Below are 19,180 nucleotides of genomic sequence, written 5' to 3'. Positions count from 1 at the left end.
GAAAATGGCCTCTTGCTCCAGACCGAACGTTTGCAGATTTTGTTTTTCTTCCCCAAATTTTTCCCTTTTTTTAACAAAAAGAGCTAAAAAAACCCCAAATCCCCAGATTTGTTCTTGTTCATGTTTCATCCCCACAGCTCCCTTTCTCTCTTCTTTCCACTGGATAGAGGGGCAAAACATGGAAAACTGAAAATGTGTCAGTTCCTGGAGGGTGGTGGCTGACTGGTGGTACTGCTCTGTACAAAGGTTTACCTAGGGAGAGAGGTTCTACTGAGTTATTAACAGTGAAGGGGATGCAGACAATCAGAGCCTTTTTAAGCTGTGGGGGAGGTGTGCACATGTGCTCCGTGCCAGTGTGCGATATGAAACCCTTCTGCTCCAGGGCTGTTAAGGCATTTGTCTTTGTGTGCTTTCCAGGTGAATGGAGATTTAGTGTCTGGTTTAACGCGCAATACGGTGATTGACCTCTTACGCAAGGCTCAAGGCACTGTTCAGCTCACTGTCTGCCGAAGCGCGGCATTGCATTGGGCTTATTCAGGCAGCCAGTGTGATACCTCTTCTCTCCAGAGCACAACAGCCCAGTCTGGTAAGCACTAGCGCAGTCCACTCCTTGCATGTTCAAAGTGGGCAGGTGGTGTGCTTTGGCTTGACTCTCCTCTCAGCGACACCAGTATAGCTCCATTGACTTCAAAGGAGTCGCTCCTGCTTTACACCACTGTAAGTGAGAGTAAAATTGGGCCCACTGCCCCTGATTCTCCGCTCTGACCAAGCAGTGCTTGGCACAGGACCCCAGGGAACAGGCAAAGGTGGCTTTAAGCTTCATTCTGAGGATGGCTGGGGGCAAAGTTATAGCAACTTCAGGGATGTACCAACTTAGCTCTGGTTTCTTCTGTTCCCAGGGGGCTATTCCCAGAGCTGGGAATAGCTGGAGTACGGAGACATTCCCTGTGCCAGAGGCTACCAGCGGGGCTGGGGTAGAGCCATAGTGTCTGTTCTCCACCACCCAAAATCCTCCTTGCCCCAGAGAATGCCAGGCAGCTGATTAAGCCAGCCAGCATAGTGGTGCAGAGAGGTGTAACGGGGGTAAGAATCAGGCCCTGAATGTCAGATTGGTCTGAATTCTTGCTTATATATATATACACAAACGTTTTGCTGCACTAGAGAGCATGGCTTGTAGAATTTGCACACACTGATTGCACTGATCGTATACAAAGGTGTGGTAATTTACATATATAGCTGGCCATTTAACATCTAACTGGCATTGCTGAGTCAGTGGTTCTCAATCTTTGTTGGTTTCCGATCCAATAAATGGTCAGAAAATCACCCTAGATATCCCATAATCCTTTTGAGGTCCAAGAATTTGTGGGATATGAGTTATGGATTGATTTTTGGGGCCATTTTTTGGCTTGCTCATCAAAGAAGGTAGGAGTGGATGACTTCAGGGGTCAAGGGACTGGTGCTTTTAGGTTGAGCTAGTGTGCTGTGGGGATAGGGACTTCTTAGTGCTGAAGTTTTCTAGAAAGTCTTGCAAGCATTTCCCAGTCCCTGGAACTAGATGCAGTTTTATCTTGCTACGCAGAAGGAGGGAGACGGTTTTCCTTTTCTTCACTGCTATCATCATCCACATGGGCCTTTATTCCCTCGCTCATTACCCTTATGTTAACCATGTCTATGCTCAGTCTGCTCATTCTGACATCTCCACATTCCATTGGCTCTGAATGGCCATTAATTCTGTGAGTCTATCTGCAACTTCCGTCACCATGGTATCTGAGCACCTTCAGTGTATTTATCCTCTCAGCACCACGCTCAGGTAGGGCAGTGTGGGGAACTGAGGCACAGTGAGACAAAGTGATGGGACCAAGGTCACATAGCAAGGCTGAGGCAGAGCAAGGAATCCAACTTGGGTCTCCTGAGAGCCTTGCTTGCACTCTTAAGCGCTGGCCCATCCTTCCCCTAACGCTGCCCAGACTGTACCGCCAGTGTGCCATGTAGGGAGAGGTTTCTCACCCAGGCTGGGTGCTGGGGGGTGCCAGCCAGCGATGTCACAGAGACCGTGGGAGAAGGTTCTACTGGAGGGTGTGACAGTTGGCGGCAGTTGAGGAATGAGGCGGGTCGGATGGGGATGGGGGTCCATCAGGCTAGGCTGCTCATGAGGGACATGGCCCCCAGGTGACCCCTGTGAATTGGAGTCAGATATAGGAAGCAGCTGGTTTATGTTTCCCCCCCTCTTTTCCAGTCCTTCTGAGCATCAGGCTGAGGGTGCAAGCCCGGCCCACAAGTCACATTAAAAGTCTCTTCTCCACAGGACTTGGAAGCTGCGTTAGGTGCTGGCCTGGAAGGAAGTGGTGACCTGTTCCCCTCTCGTCTCCAGTGCGGAAGTAGGGATAAGTGGGGCAGGTGGGGAAGAGCTGCCAGATACACAGCCTGGGCGAAATTCTGCTCCCACAAAGTCCCTGGCAAAACTCCCATTGACTTCCGTGCGGGCAGGACTGCACCCTATATGTGCTAGTTGGAGGAGCAAGAAGCTCAGTGTCCAGAGCCTGGGGGGTTTACAGCTAGTGTCTGCTTCTGTAGCTCTCTGCTGATGGGCTTTCCATGCTGCCAGTGTCACACTGCACAGAAGAGGAGGAGCTTGCCTCTCAGATTCTAAAGACCTTTTTCTTTGCTCTCACTCTCTTGCGTTCAGATGAACAAGGTAGCGAGGGAAGCCTAGAAGCCGAGCACACATTCACTTTCAGAGGAGTGGAAGAGGAATCCAGCCAGATGTGCAGCAAGGTGAAGCCTGAGTGGAATTTCTAGACGTTACCTGGTGACCTGTTTACATGTGTCTCAGTGGCATGGGTTTGGGGAAATGAAGAGAAATCAGTTAATGGGCCACCCCTCTGTGGAGGATCATATTCTAATAAAGTAATAAACCAGGGGTTCTCAAACTGGGGGTTGGGACCCCTCAGGGGGTCTCGATGATATTACATGCGGGGTCGTGAGCTGTCAGCCTCCACCCCAAATCCCACTTTGCCTCCAGCATTTATAATGGCGTTAAATATATTAAAAAGTGTTTTTAATTTATAAGGGGGGGTCGCACTCAGAAGCTTGCTATGTGAAAGAGGTCACCAGTACAAAAGTTTGAGAGCCACTGCAATAAACCATGCTGAAGGGACTGGGCTATTATAAGCAGAGCTGGTAGCTCCGGATTGAGGCAGGGGTCATATGGAAAAAACATAGTATGTGATCCTGTAATTAAAGACTGTCTCATAACGCAGACACACAAGGGGGCTGAATTCAGATTGCACAGACAATCTTTATTCTGGCATTTCCTCACTTCTGAATGTTTGACTTCGCAACTTTTACATTTTTTTAATGCCATTTTTTTTAATGAGATACATATTAAAAAGTTGCACCTTACTGACCACCAACTGCTGCCTTTGAAATGACAAAACTTATCTTCCTCAAACTTAGTTTGGTATCTAAGCCTCAGCAAGGTCTACCAAATATGCCAAGTTTTGTAGCTTCGGCCATTTTTTAGTTATACAGCTGTAAAGTTGCTGATAAAAAAATATGGCCGAAATGTAACTCTTTCCATGCTCAAATGATAAAAAAAAAAAGGCTCAACCAATTTCACACATATTTAAAACAAAACAAAAATGGCATCTTTGAGTTGAGTCGAGCTGAGAAAATTTCAGGGTGGGAGGAATTTGTTTGACAAAGTTTTGAGCGAGGGATTAGACTGGAACTTAACTGTCCAAGATCACTAAAATACAGAATCACACCTATGCTGTGCACATGATCTAGCAAATCAGTTTGCCCCCAAAATAAAATAAAATCCTCAATTAGCAATATACTAAAGCTCTTGTTTAATTTTAAGCACATGGTTAAGTCCCTCCCTTTTCAGCAAAGCACATGCTTAGCATTCAACCCACGTTTAAGGTATTTGCTGAATGGGAGCCTAAAACTCATGTCTTATTCTTGGTTATTTTCAGCATGTCTTGAGCCCAATCTCCTTCAAGCAGGTAGTGTATATGCTTTACTTTCAAAACCACTGCTGCCATTTGCTCCCAACGGGTAGCTTTTAAAACTGACAAAGTACTGAGAAAAATGGATGAATAAAGGAGCAAAGCAAAATATCTTCTCTCTGCTAAGAGACCAACAAAAATCCCCATGGTTTTCTCCACTCAATTTGGTCTTACGTGTAGAAATTGGATTACTGAATTCATGCTTCTTTTGCATTTCTGATGGGGGAAAATAAGCCTGAATATATGGCAATAAGACAGAAATGGTGACTTTTGTAGAGGTACTTTTGGGGATTCAACAGTTTACACTTTGTAATATGCAAAGATGGTTTTCTGATTGCATCTGAAATACAAATTAGGGAAAGAATGAGAGTAAATCCATCCTGAACTGAAATCTAGGTAAATATCTCTCAAACGTTACAATTGAGAAGGAGCAACTTGCATATGATAAAGGCAGATGTTCTGTATCATAATCTAAATGCAGAATCCAATTATCACTCTGGAACTATACAATCAGCCACCGATATGCACACTGTCTCCTCCATCTGGAGGACAATCAAGTGTCTGCTTTCTCTGCCAGTCAAGTGTTCCTTCCGTAGACCAGCTGCACTGTGCCACTAGCAGCTGGCATTGTTGTGCCTGGGATAAAAAGCAAGTTATTGCCGGTAGTTCATGCTCATCCAGTGGTGCTTCCCGCTGCCAGTTAATACGGTACGTGGGAGACAGAGAGCATGGCGTGGATCGTAAATCCTGTAAGTGATTGTACTCTCATTGTGAGAGCAGAGGAATAATTAATATGGATCCCTCCAGATCTCAATGATGCATGCTAGGATGTGCACTTGTACAGAGATGTCTGGATTGTTGTGGAGCTTGCAAATACAGCTGAAGAGACTTTTTACGCTGAGTAGGTCCTGCGATGCTGAATTGAGATTTGTGCATGTATCGTTGACCGGGAAACTTTCCATTTCCCTTTTTGGGCTTTGACAAGGGATGTGTTTTTGTCAGATGAGAAATAAATTTATCAATGAAATTAACAGTATTCTTGATGCTTCCTCCCATTGATTTTTTATTATGGTTTTATTTTGTTTCCACAGGATTCAGAAAGTAAATGCGGTTCACCCTTGCAAAGTCAATCAACTGAACTGGAGTATGAGGCAAATGCAGACAGGTCAGTCTTTCCAGCACATAAAAATTCATGACAATGTACTGTGGCGGTTCAATGACAAGACAGCACAAAGCTTTAAGCAAGCAAGCAGGCTGGTCTGCCAACGGACTGGTCCTGTCAGCTTTCCACCCTCTCCTTTATTCTCTCCCTCTCCCCCCGCGCATTACATTCTCCAACAGATAAAAGGAATACATTGGCTTTGTTTAACATTCTTATTTACCAATTTCTATCTACCGCATTCCTTGCTCTCGGGCCTTGAGCCCAGTCCTGGGAGGCTTCCCATGGTTCATATCATCTTGGCGAGATTCCAAGGTTGATGCCCTTGAAAGGAGCTGTGTGTGCACTACTCCTACACAACACTCCGGGTGTGCCCTGAATGTTGCCAAGCGCATAAACCTTTATGAATCCTACAATGTACAGCATGGCCAGTTTGTTCTTCTATTTCTTTGAGCAATCCTAATATCATAGATTTATACAGCACCATCCATCCCATAGTGAGTCCCAAGCTACATTTATTCAGCACTATTGAAATGCAGCTACCTCTGCAATGGGGACGCTAACAAGCCCCCACACAGCAGTGACAGGAGGGGGAATTTTAGACAAGGACATCAAGGCATATTGTACTCTTACAAAAAACGTCTTAAGATTTATATTGTCTGTGCAGCACCAGGTGGTCTGATTTTTGTGCTCAGCAGCCTCAGCTGCCATTGACATTGCTGGGTGTCCCTGGTTCTGCTTGGCTCTATCTTGGAAGTCATTGAATCTGTGATCAGAAACAGTCCCCCATGATAGAGATCAGCCATCTCACAGCATGAATAATGAATTAATTCATCTGAGCAGCCCACTGACTGAAATACATTTATATAAGTCATTCATCAAATGACAAACAAAACCGTAAAAATCAAAGTCTACACAAACAGAAAAAGGAGTTCAAATGGTTGAATAAATACTTGGCTCCGCTTTCCAGCAGACACATATGGACATGAACTGGAAAAGAAGATGTTAATCAGCCATTTTCATAACCTTCAGAAGTATGTAGCTGCAATTTTGTTAGAAAGTTTGGTGGGTTGTGTTTTCCACAAGATCAGTAGGAAACAGGTACAGAGAAGGGCTACTAGTATGATCCGAGGAATGGAAAACCTGTCTTATGAAAGGAGACTCAAGGAGCTTGGCTTGTTTAGCCTAACTAAAAGAAGGTTGAAGGGAGATATGATTGCTCTCTATAAATATATCAGAGGGATAAATACTGGAGAGAGAGAGGAATTATTTAAGCTCAGTACCATTGTGGACACAAGAACAAATGGATATAAACTGGTCATTGGGAAGTTTAGACTTGAAATTAGATGAAGGTTTCTAACCATCAGAGGAGTGAATAGCCTTCCAAGGGAAGCAGTGGGGGCAAAAGACCTATCTGGCTTTAAGATTAAACTCGAAAAGTTTATGGAGGAGATGGTATGATGGGATAACATGATTTTGGTAATTAAATATTCATGGTAAATAGGCCCAATGGCCTGTGATGGGATGCTAGATGGGGTGGGATCTGAGTTACTACAGAAAATTCTTTCCTGGGTATCTGGCTGGTGAATCTTGCCCATGTGCTCAGGGTTTAGCTGATCACCATATTTGGGGTCGGGAAGGAATTTTCCTCCAGGGCAGATTGGAAGAGGCCCTGGAGGTTTTTCGCCTTCCTCTGTAGCATGGGGCACGGGTCACTTGCTGGAGGATTCTCTGCTCCTTGAAGTCTTTAAACCACAATTTGAGGACTTCAATAGCTCAGACATAGGTGAGAGGTTTTTCGCAGGAGTGGGTGGGTGAGATTCTGTGGCCTGCGTTGTGCAGGAGGTCAGACTAGATGATCATAATGATCCCTTCTGACCTTAATATCTATGAATCCCTCATACAAGCAGAGAAAGAAATTGTGTGTGATTTTCTTGGACTTAAAGGCACAGGAATTGTTTTTTTTTTCTGTGTGAAATTAACAACTATGATAAAGAAGACAAATAGTTGGATCTGGCATTGGTCGTTGTGTAGTTAAGAGGTGAGAATGTGACCCTCCTGTGACCTGCTAGTGCAGTTTCATTGTGGACTGTTGCAGTTCAAGATGAGCTAATGTTTCTTATGTTTAGTTCTATACTAGACTCATAGACTTTAAGGCCAGAAGGGACCATCATGATCATCTAGTCTGACCACCTGCACATTGCAGGCCATAGACCCTCTTACACTCCTGAAATAGACCCATAACCTTTGGCTGGGTTACTGAAGTCCTCACAGCATGATTTAAATATTTCAACTTATAGAGAATACACCATTTACACTGGAAATGGGTCCCAGCTAAAAGTGTGGATCTGGATCCAAACTTTCCCAAAGTTTAGTGTGATTTAGATCTGGGGATTTGGTTTGGCCCATTGAATCGTTAAAAGTAGCCTCAAAGTTTGGATTCAGATCCAGACTTTCCAAAGTGAAGTGGTGTTTGGATTGGGACTTTCGATTCAGGGCTATCTCTTTTCCATGTTGTAAAACACTCTGGGGGGATATTTATTTTAGGAGGCCCTACCAGCTCTGCCTATTAGCTAAGGTAGGTTAGCACTTCTTCTAAGACCCTATTTTCAGTTGCTCATAACTTTACCACGCTTAAACTGTTGTTAAAGAGTTGTTTGGATTTACATATAAGGTCTCCTCAACCTTTTAAAATTAAGCTCCATAAAGTTAGCAGCAGATACCGTTAGCTGCTGTATTTACAGACACTGCTACAGACAAAGGGAACCTTTGCTGTGGGGGACTTCTGTCATCCAGAACCCATGCCAGTGTCTGAAAATGGAAAGTTCATGAAAGTGCTGAGTGGTTTAAAAAGGAGCTTAGAACTCAAACGCTTATGCAGCCTTCATTGTAATGGTGGCTCCCACTCCCAACTAGAATGTTAACTGAGCATTGCTTTACAGATCACAGAAATACTACACGTGTGAAAGCAGCTTTAGAACAGACAGTCAGGAGTCTGAGACTGACAGCTGGATAAGTGAGGAAGATGATGTGGCCCGGAGGATTTCTGTTCTATCCAGGGGTAAATGTGTGAAAGGCTCTCTCTTTTCTTTAACATATTGGCCCAGATCCCCAGTGTAGTTTTAATGAGCTCAACAGAATTAGGCCCATTCTGGGACTGTCTGTTCTGTGTTTGTACAGCACCTAACACTATTGGTCTGTAAGTAGGGCTTCTAGGTGCTACACTGATATAAATAGTAATAGGACACCAGCTGAGGCTCTTTCTGTCTATCCCACCTGTGGCTTCTTGGAACACAACTTTCATCATTATGCTGCATGCTGTGGCCATTGGAACTTCATGGCAATGGCAGGAATAGAGCTTAGATTGTCCTGCTCCAGCATTACAGGCCCTTGTAACTTGAGCTAACGAGGAATCTCCATTTGCTGTTAGCACTACAGAGTAACTCACCCCAGCATTTCTGGTTCCAGTGTCACCAGCAGTCTGAACATAGACTCACTGTATTGTCCCACGAGAGTTCAGATAGACCAAATGTGAGTCTTCAGATTCCGTTGACCTAGCAGTGTTCCATGTATGAATATTTGACATTTATGCAGGTTTCTTAACCATTTACCCATGTGCTCAGTAGACCACAGTTTCAAATTGGGACACCTACCTCAGGTAGGGCTACAACCAATAAAAATTCATCTTTGCTTTGGTGCAGCCAACATGCTGAAAAATTGTAAGTCCTGGGCTGGAATGGGAGGAAGAGGTAAAAACAGAACATGATATATTTCCTGACTTGGGGGGAAAGTTAACGTACAGTAATTATTCCTAGCACCAGGAAAGTGACCACACTAATCTGTAGGAAGTAGAGGATTTACAGTGAAGATGTGGGTGGAGTCTTTTGCACCAGTGTAAGCAGGCATTGAAGTATACAGTTCTGCAGTAACACTGTGTTTAGTCTAGGCTGTGTTTAGCAAATGCACATGGCCATGAGCTTCAGTGTTTGGCTCAGAATCCATCTTCCATGAAATTTGGGGGTGTTTAGATCCAGGGTTTTGACTTATGCTTGTGTCAGCTGGAAACATAAACGAGGTTGAGAAACTGTTTCTGGATTCTGCTTCCAAAAAGTAGGTGGCAAAAGAAACTGAAGATTAGCAATCCCCTCCTTTTCAAAGCCAGCAGTGTGTGTGCATTTCACTACAAAGATTAAACTCATCCTCTTTGTTGTCAACGCCTAGGCAGAAAACTTGTTTCTGAAGACGAGCTGACTCAGCTGACTCATATTATGCCATCGCCGACTGGGGAAGATCTGAGGTCTCGTCTCAGAGTTCTGATCCAGAGCCTTCGGAGGCAGATTGAAGAACAAGAGATCCTGAAAGAGTTTGTGGTGAGATGTGTTGCTTTGCTTTTGTAGGCCTAAGTGTTTGGCACTGCTGGGAAAGTGAGTTATGTGTGAAAAAAACGAATCTCTCAAAGATTAGCATGTCCCCCGGCCAGTATGTCCCGCGGCCCGCGCCACTTCCAGTGGCTCCCATTGGCCTGGAGCAGCGAACCGTGGACACTGGGAGTCGCGATCGGCTGAACCTGCGGACGCGGCAGGCAAACAAATGGGCCCGGCCTGCCAGGGGCTTTCCCTGCACAAGTGGCGGAACAAGTTTGGGAACCACTGGTCTAAATAATACTTAGTCCTGCCATGAGTGCAGGGGACTGGACTAGATGACCTCTCAGGGTCCCTTCCAGTTCTATGATTCTATGAATTCAAAAGAGGATTAGACACTTCTATGGATAATGAGAACATGTGAAGTTACAATAGCTGGGATAAAAATGATAAAAGTTATAAACTCTTCTGCTTCAGAGCATAAGCCAACCATTGACTGATGGGGGCTAGCCATAAACTTCCCTTAAGGACAAGTTATTCTATAATTGTCTGTTACAAGGTTGGACCTCCCTCTGAACAATCTGGTAATTGTCCCTGGTCTCCATGGTAATTCCTATTTTATATGTTCCTTTGTTCCTTTTACCTCCTGTCCAGCTCTTGCCGTCCAGTAACAAAATCCCCCCAACACAAGGGTGTTTGACAGAAGTGTGTAGTGTTTGCTAACCATCCCACAAGCCTAACAGCCTCTGAAGTTCCTATCTATCAGTGACTCAGGCAGGAGGGTGCCCTAGGTCACTCTTGGCTACGGTGTCCTACAGCAGCTATCAGCTGAGTCCTGTGGGTCTGGTCACACAGGATGTAGTCCCTTTTTAAGGCCATTCTTTGTACCTGATCCGTCATTCAAAACCAGTTTGCACTTTCTCTGAATGAGGTTTGGGCCCATGGTACCCTTACTAGTCCAGAGCTCCTTTCACACTGAGGAATCGCCAAGCACTTTACAGACCGTGGGCCAAATTCAAAAGTACGTTCCACAGCGGTTCTCAAACTGTGGGTCAGGACCCCAAAGTGAGTTGTGACCCCGTTATAATGGGGTTGCCAGGGCTGGCGTTAGACTTGCTGGGGCACGGGGCTGAAGCTAAAGCCCAAGGACTTCAGCCATAGGCAGCAGGGCTCAGACTTTGGCTTTGGCCCTGGGTGGCAAGGCTCAGGTTACAGGCCCCCTGCCCAGGGCTGAATCTCTTGGGCTTTGGCCCCCAACCCAGGGCGGCGGGGCTCAGGCAGGCTCAAGCTCCAGTCTCCTCTCCTGGGGTCATGTAATAATTTTTATTGTCAGAAGGGGGTTGCGGTGCAAAGAAGTTTGATAACCCCTAGTGTAGCATATACGTCGATAATAGGGTGGAAGTAGGTATTGGAGAGTGTAAGTTGGTGTAACTCACCCCAAGGCGATAAAAACGAGGAACAGGAAAAGCAACTTACAAGAAAGTGCAAAAAGGTGTCAATGAAACTACTTTAACTGACACCTTCCTGTTCTTTGATGTGTTTGTTATATCAAGTTAAACCTTATACCTACGTACAAACACTTATGATCACGTAACTTACACTACCTACCTTTGAATTGTGCCCTGTACATATCACTTCCCCCAGTCACTGAAATGCAGCCACCACTGGGGTGGAAATGCGACATCTGCTCTGTGCTAGCAATTACAAGCATTTCTTAGGGCAGCAGCTTGTTCATTACCCATGCTGGAATGTGGCCAAGACACCAGAATGAACACGCCCTTCACTAACATATATGCCATGGGATCTTCAATGACGTGCTCAGACCTTGGTTTGAAATCTCGTGGGAAATCCCTGGAAATACTCACTCATGGGGGCTGAAGAATGTCACTGGTCTCTCAAAGTATTTAGAAGGTGGGAAATGAAAGTGCCTTGCTTTTGGGCCTCTGTGTTACCTGAAAATATAGAGTAGGGCGTATTGAGTGTATTCCAAACAAAACTCGGTTTCCTAGTCATAGGTCACATACATTGATGGCAAGTCCTAATGCTAACCCTGCAGCTTCTCTTTGGAGGCAGGAAATGAAATGTCTTGACTATCTACCTTTGATCTAGGCTTTAGAACACATGAAACCGCTCGATGGCTGCCAAGTTGGGAAAGCGCCAGAAAACCGGGAGAAAAACAGATACCGAGATATCCTTCCATGTAAGCAAGAACACTAAAGTGGCTTAAAAACACGTGAGGAATACATGGGAGCCAAGGAAAACAGCTGGTAGGCTGAGTTATAGCAGGCAAATCTAGCCCCTCCTCTTGTCGGCCGGGGGCTCCAGAAACAGTGGAATCTGGTACATGGGCAGTGGGTAGAATTGGTGGGGTTCATGCAGGAGATTTGGACCCCTTCAGTGATACGGAGCCCAGCTCCATGAGGGGTCCCTGCTCTTCCCCTCTACAGTGGGTTCTGGGAGTAGGGCAAGGGTAAGGCTAATGAATTTGCTGCTGTCTAGATTCCCCAGACATTGTCCCCAGGGGTGCAGGAGAGGTGGGAGGTGAAATGGGGGGTTTAGTCCCTTCTCTGTCTCCATAGAACCTCTTCCTAAATTTTGCATAGGAAGATTTAACCCTAACTATAATGGCTGTGCTTTAAAGCCAGTCAAATGACTGTGATACAGTGGAATTCTGTCCCAGCATGATTGAGGCCCCTGAAAAGGGGTAAAATTCTTTCCTATGTTCCAAAGCATCTGAGAACAGAAATATTTTCTGATCCAACCCGCAGACCCCAAATCCCCATTGATCAATTTAAGCAAGGCACAAAAGTTTCACTACCAATCGGAGCTGGCTTCTGGAATTAAGATTTGATTGCCACAGCAGAATGTTCACTATTTACAGAGAGAGCAGTATGCCATTTTCATTTACACACAGACCTCTTTGTAATCTGTAACAATGGGAGCATTGCAGTGTTGTGTAATATTGGAGAAATATTACAAGTTTTTAAAGTTCCCTGTGTTACAGAAACTTTACAGTATCATATGGTACTGGTTCAGGTAACAGTAGGGTGAACTGCAGTGTTTTGGACTATTACCATAGGACCCTGTTATAAGGCTTGTCAGATTGTGACAGAAGTGCCTTAAAGAAACAATATAGTTCTTAGCAGGAAGAGATGAATCATATAATATGATTGTAGAAATTGCCTGTTAGCAGGGATATTAATGTTGCTTGGCCAGCCAAATGCACCATGAATATCACTGAGACAACACTCAACTGCCTGATGTTCAAGCTCCCCTTAGAGCCTAGACAGAGACATGAATTTGGATCTTCAGCTGAAATAGCAAAACTTCAGAGGACTTTTTCTTTCTGTCCAGATGATGCAACACGGGTTCCTCTTGGAGCAACCAAGGGCTATATTAATGCAAGTTACATCCGAACGCATATTGGAGAAAAGGAACATTTCTATATTTCAGCACAGGGGCCTCTGCCTTGCACTGTGGCTGATTTCTGGCAAATGATTTGGGAGAATGAGTCAGATGTGATTGCCATGATGACGAAAGAAGTGGAGCTTGGAAAAGTCAAGTGTCACAGATACTGGCCTGAACCTCCACAGGACTCTCTAGACCTCAGTGAATTCCATCTGAGGCTGGACAACTACCAGATCTTGGAATATTTTATCATCCGAATAATAGAAATAATTAACAAGCAGGTAAATTAAATATATTTTATTGTATGCCTGAAGAGGGGGACTTCAACACTATGTATTGTATCTCTCTGGCAGTATTTAGAGCAGTGTTGAGTAAGTTTCTTCTGTAGGATTTTCTGATTATTTTTCAGCTTTATGAAAACCTGAATTATAGGAGTGCACATAGAGTGGGTGATTTTTCCTTAGCTCTGTGCAGAAATGTGGATCTGGCCCTGCAGTTTTCAGGACAGGAACTGAAGGCCTTTAACTGCAGTGGGTGTTGAGGGCACTTGCAGGATGTGCTCAGATTAGGACCTTTATAAATCTCTGTCCTCAGTAAGGATGACTGTGTGGGGGTGGGGGGTTCTTTGGCTGCACTGATGGGCAATCCGCACTCAGTTCAGAGAAGCAGCCACATGTGATGTCTAAGGCCCTACCAAATTCATGGCCATGAAAAACGGGTCACAGACCATGAAATCTGGTCTCTTGCCATGAAATCTGGTCTTTTGTGTGCTTTTACCCTATACTATACAGATTTCACAGAGGAGACCAGCGTTTCTCAAATTGGGGGTCTTGAGCCAAAAGGGAGCGGCAGGGGGGTTGCAAGGTTATTTTAGGGGGGTTGCAATATTGCCACCCATACTTCTGCACTGCCTTCAGCACTGGGTGGCCTGACAGTGGCAGTTGCTGACTGAGGGCCCAGCTCTGAAGGCAGCCCCAACCAGCAGCAGAGCAGAAGTAAGGTTGGCAATACCATACCATGCCATCCTTACTTCTGTGCTGCTGCTGGTGGGGGCTCTGCCTTCACAGCTGGGCTTCCGGCATGCAGCCGCCACTCTCCAGCAGCCCAGCTCTGAAGTCAGCGCCACCATCAGGAGCAGCACAGAAGTAAGGGTAGCAGTACTGCAAACCCCCCACAATAACTTTGCAATCCCCCACAACTCCTTTTTGAGTTGAGACCGCTACAATTACAACACTGTGAAATTTCAGATTTCAATCATGAAATTTATGATTTTTAAAATCCTATGACCACGAAATTGACCAAAATGGACCCTGAATTTGGTAAACTAGTGATGTCCAAACGTTCGGAGATTCCTGAATCTGCTGGATGAGAACAGGCTCTTGGGCAAGATGTCCAGTCCTTCCTGCTTCCAGTTCGCGTAGACATACAGTTAGGCTGGTCTTTCCAGTTGTTAAGGTTCCTTCCCCACTCTGAACTCTAGGGTACAGATGTGGGGACCTTCATGAAAACCCCCCTAAGCTTATTTTTACCAGCTTAGGTTAAAACTTCCCCAAGGTACAAACTATTTTACCTTTTGTCCCTGGACTTTATTGCTGCCACCACCAAGCTTCTAACAAATATAACAAGGAAAGAGCCCGCTTGGAAACATCTTTCCCCGCAAAATCCCCCCAAGCCCTACTCCCCCTTTCCTGGGGAAGGCTTGATAAAAATCCTCACCAATTTGCACAGGTGAACACAGACCCAAACCCTTGGATCTTAAGAACAAGGAAAAAGCAATCAGGTTCTTAAAAGAAGAATTTTAATTGAAGAAAAATAAAAGAATCACCTCTGTAAAATCAGGATGGTAAATACCTTACAGGGTGATCGGATTCAAAACATAGAGAATCCCTCGAGGCAAAACCTTAAGTTACAAAAAGACACAAAAACCGGAATATACATTCCATTCAGCACAACTTATTTTATCAGCCATTTAAACAAAACAGAATCTAACGCATATCTAACTAGATAGCTTATTAACCCTTTACAGGAGTTCTGACCTGCATTCCTGCTCTGGTCCCGGCAAAAGAAGAAACACACAGACAGAGAGAACCCTTTGTTTCCCTCCCCCCTCCAGCTTTGAAAGTATCTTGTCTCCTCATTGGTCATTTTGGTCAGATGCCAGCGAGGTTATCTTTAGCTTCTTAACCCTTTACAGATGAAAGGGTTTGTTCCTCTGGCCAGGAGGGATTTAAAGGTGGTTAGCCTTCCCTTTATATTTATGACACCAGTACATTTCACTGTCAGCCCTAACCAGAACTATGAGATGCAGGGATCCCATGGGATAGACAAAAGTTAATGGAAAAGTTTTGAGCTCAAAAGGTTCATTTTGAGTTTTGGGTGAAGGTTCTGTTGAATGTCTTTTGTCCAAAGCAGTATCCCCATCATCCACTCCTTCAGTATCCCAAGATGCCCATTATGGCTGCTAACAGTGATAGGCACGATGGAAAACACTGCAGTAGAGATCCCTACCTGGCAGTTGTTTGTACGCTTTGGGAACACGTTCAGCTCAGTACCTGTGAACTGTGGGCCAGATTTACAAAGTCAGTGCAGATGCCCAATGCTCAAACCATGAAGAGGAGAAGTAGATTGTGCCAAAGAGGCTGATCTCATTTACACTGGCATAAAGAAGATCAGACACTGACCCATGGAAGCCTATTTATTCTTCTTTAATGCCTGTGTGAAACCTCCGAGAGCCCAAGCGTACTTATACAGGTGCAACAATGAATTACTGCTGAGGAAATCAAAGTCCACATCAGATGTTAAATGCCTGTTGTGCAGGAAGAAAAATTATTAAAAACATAAGAACATAAGTCCTTACAAAGCTTCAGGATATGGCTTGTTATAACTTGTAACACTTTCATAGTCCTTTCTATCTGAGGATCTCAGAGCACTTAAAAATATTAAAGTGCCACAATGTCTCTGTGAATGTTTAGAATGGTTAGTCCTAATCCCTCACTATCTGTCTTGAAAGCAGGGTCTCTCTTTATTGCTTATTCCATGTGAGTAGCCACAGTCCTTAGTTTTCTGGTTGACTTTACAAGAGTAACTCCTTCAATGAAATTCACATTGGTGATCGCTCTCTTCCAGACAGGAGAGAAACGCTTCGTAAAACACCTGCAGTTTACCACTTGGCCAGATCACGGTACTCCCAGACTGATAGAGCATCTCATAAAATTCATTCGCTACATGAGAAAAGTTCACCAGACGGGCCCCATAACCGCCCACTGCAGCGCTGGGATTGGAAGGAGCGGGGTTCTGCTTTGTATTGATATTTTGCTGAGCTGCATTGAAAAAGGTCTCTGTGTGAGTATATCTAAACCAAATCATTATAAATATTGCCATGGGCTAACTTGTGGAGGGACACCAATTCGCCCTGGTGTAAATCAACTCAAGTCAGTTTTCAAAAGGAAATGGTAGTAAGTTCTGATTTCTGTTGAGTGTCGGGACAATAATTAATAGTAAAGCAGCAAAGGAACAATCTTACATTTCCCCATCAAGCATGTTCTTTTTAATAACTTGGCCTGCAATGAAATAACACCATTCTCTCCTGACAGTTCAATATCAAGCAGATAGTGAGAGAGCTGAGGCTTCAGCGATTTGGCATGATTCAAACCAAGGTAAGATCTCCACCTTGAGACCAGGCTAACTTTGTCTAACGTCCCTGATTCAGCAAGGCATAGGCTTCACTTCCATTGAAGTTCAAGAGACTTAAATATGTACTCAAGTGCTCTGCTGAATCGGGGCCATAAGTGGTGCTTAATTTGTGCCAGGGCTTGTGAGGGCTGAGCCCCGGCACCTCTGGGCCTGGCAGTTCATAGCCCCGACACCTCTGGGCCTGGCAGTTCATAGCCCCGACACCTCTGGGCCTGGCAGCTCAGAGCCCCGGCCCCTCTGGGCCTGTTAACTCAGAGCCCCGGCCCCTCTGGGCCTGGCAGCTCAGAGCCCCGGCCCCTCTGGGCTTGCTGCATTAGTTATGAATGTAAAAAAATTACTTGAGCCCTAGTACCTCTTTCATTAGAAATTAAGCACTGGCCTTAAGGCTAGGGAGGACAGAAAACAAGAGAGTGGGTGGTGGAGGGGAAGGAGAATCTCCCCAAGTTTCCTGCAGCCCTAGATTATATTCACGTTACAGACGTGCTCCCAAGTCAAGCTGTCCTATGTATGTGTCTATGGAATGTCATTGGGTGACTCCATGCTGGTTTCTCCACATGTCCAGGACCAGTACCTGTTCTGCTACGAAGTAGTGCTGCAGGTGCTGCAGAACATTGAAGCCATGGAATCCCGTCTCCTCCAATAAGAACCTCTGCTATGGCCACTCATCTTGGAGAGCCCCCTGTTACTGGAGACTTATTCTAACGGGCAGCCAGACCAGCACGGACAGGCGCTGTACTGCATGCACTACCTTGCTTGTCACGCTGTGTTAGGAAATGCTGATTTCTAAAGCATTTCTAAATCAGCATAAAGTAGGTTGGTAAATTATTGATACGCTGGCTCACTGACTTAAGAATTGATCAGCATCACTGGCAATATCAGCTGTTTAGATATCATTGGCTCCTTTTATTCTGTGCCCATGTCAAAGGGAAAGTATTACTAAACCAGCTCTGTGAGTCTGTGTATATATAATTGTCACAGTAAACATGCAATTCTTCCCTTCCCATTGATTTACTACCTAATAGTCCCTTATTGAGGGCCTGATCCAACTCCAATTCAAGTTGATGGAAAGCTCCATTGATTTCGGGGGCAGGAGGGTTGAATTTGGTCCTTAAGCAACATTAAATAGCTCTGTTGTACTATAATCTTTTTTGTGAAAGCTGGTTCACTTTCTGAAAGTTCCAGTTTGAGTAAATCTCTCCTGTTCTCCCCTTTCCTCCCCTCCAGTTCATCCCATGAGACTGAAATCTGCATTAAACTGGAAAACTCTCTGGGATATCTTACCTACCTCACAGCCTGGGGCATTGTGGGGGTTCATTTGTTCATGTTTGTAAATTGCAAACTACTGCTATGATATTATTGTAACTCGTTTGCCTAGAGGGTTATATTTATGGAAGTAGAATTATTAGCTATGCAACAGAAGATTACCTTCTGTTAAAAATAGGCAACACAGTGGTGAAATACATTAACAGCAATATGTGTATAAAAACTGCTTCCTTGATTTCAAGACAGTAGTAATATTAAGAGGTATTTGCATACAAAGCCACTCTGCAAGCTACAAGATAATAATAAATACTCTTGTTTCATTTTATTATGGATCAGAGTGATAGATTTATGGCGGAAGAGGAATATGGCATTAAATACAACTTAAAAGCCTGACTTTCAGAAAAATGCATCCTTATAAAGTTATTCTAAGATTCCAGGTCAATTTCTGCTTTCTGCCCCCAGCTACACGGGGCTAAACCAAGAGTAACTGGGAATAGAATTTACAGTGTAAGCCAGATGCTGATTCAGTCACAGTGATAGAAATCCAGAACTCCTATTAAGTCATTGGAGCAACTCCAGATTTACACGGCTGTAAATGAGAACAGAACCTGGTGTTCTATCTTGAATTAACTGAGTTTTAGCCTTCTAGAAAGCATTATGAATTTGTTTTACTCTCTGCATGCTGCATCTAGAGTAGCCGTTATTTGCACAGATTTGTCAAGCATCATTAGCCAAATGTTCATAAATCTGTTACCTCTATTGAGTTTTGGCCTTTCACTTTGGTTTTATTTACTGCACTGTACATGTTATGGCTTTTTAAGATAAAATTGCACAACCTAATGCACAATTCACTTTTTGTACTAAACTGATTTAAACCAGTTTCGCAATGGAAACATTCTGGACTTTGTACAAAGATGGCTGTGAACAAACCTATTGGATTTGTAAAGACAATCCTGGTAGTACCCTGTGTTGCTCCACTTTTTACATGTGCATCATCTTTGTAGCTGTTTGAACATATAAATGTTTCCTGTTTTACAGGGATATTAAAGTAAGAGATGTTTGACAAAACTGGCTTGCGTTTCATTTCAGTCTCTTGCTATGAAATAGATATAATAATAGTAGAGTTTAAACTAACAACAAGAGGTTGACAGTGATATAAGCCCTCATGCCTTGGGGCATAAAACAACTTCTAAATCCTGGGGGTTAGAAGGAAACATTCTAGCTCTGAGGATAGTCAAGCAGTGGAACAGGTGACCTATGGAGGTTGTGGAATCCCCACTATTGGA

The 19,180-nt window shown here is 44.3% G+C and overlaps 1 protein-coding gene across 5 annotated transcripts in view; it reads left to right on the top strand.

Annotated features, from left to right (window-relative positions):
- The window catches only part of FRMPD2 (FERM and PDZ domain containing 2), a 176,520-nt gene extending 157,575 nt beyond the window's left edge, over positions 1 to 18,945 (top strand). For 3 of the 5 annotated variants that reach the window (XM_074958563.1, XM_074958565.1, XM_074958564.1), the window contains 10 exons: positions 418 to 586; positions 2,687 to 2,775; positions 5,102 to 5,175; positions 8,112 to 8,230; positions 9,391 to 9,539; positions 11,640 to 11,730; positions 12,885 to 13,219; positions 16,065 to 16,280; positions 16,532 to 16,594; positions 17,194 to 18,945. In XM_074958563.1, coding sequence (XP_074814664.1) covers positions 418 to 586; positions 2,687 to 2,775; positions 5,102 to 5,175; positions 8,112 to 8,230; positions 9,391 to 9,539; positions 11,640 to 11,730; positions 12,885 to 13,219; positions 16,065 to 16,280; positions 16,532 to 16,594; positions 17,194 to 17,274 — 1,386 coding nt within the window. In that variant the 3' untranslated portion in view covers positions 17,275 to 18,945. Of the gene's footprint in view, positions 1 to 417; positions 587 to 2,686; positions 2,776 to 4,589; positions 4,719 to 5,101; positions 5,176 to 8,111; positions 8,231 to 9,390; positions 9,540 to 11,639; positions 11,731 to 12,884; positions 13,220 to 16,064; positions 16,281 to 16,531; positions 16,595 to 17,193 lie in introns of those variants that run through there. The other 2 variants (XM_074958566.1, XM_074958567.1) reach the window with 2 other exon arrangements.
- The last annotated feature ends 235 nt before the right edge of the window (positions 18,946 to 19,180 follow it).

Source organism: Natator depressus, chromosome 7 (genome assembly GCF_965152275.1).
Source record: "Natator depressus isolate rNatDep1 chromosome 7, rNatDep2.hap1, whole genome shotgun sequence".
Classification (NCBI taxonomy): Eukaryota; Metazoa; Chordata; order Testudines; family Cheloniidae; genus Natator; species Natator depressus.
This window is presented reverse-complemented; position numbering and strand designations above follow the sequence as displayed.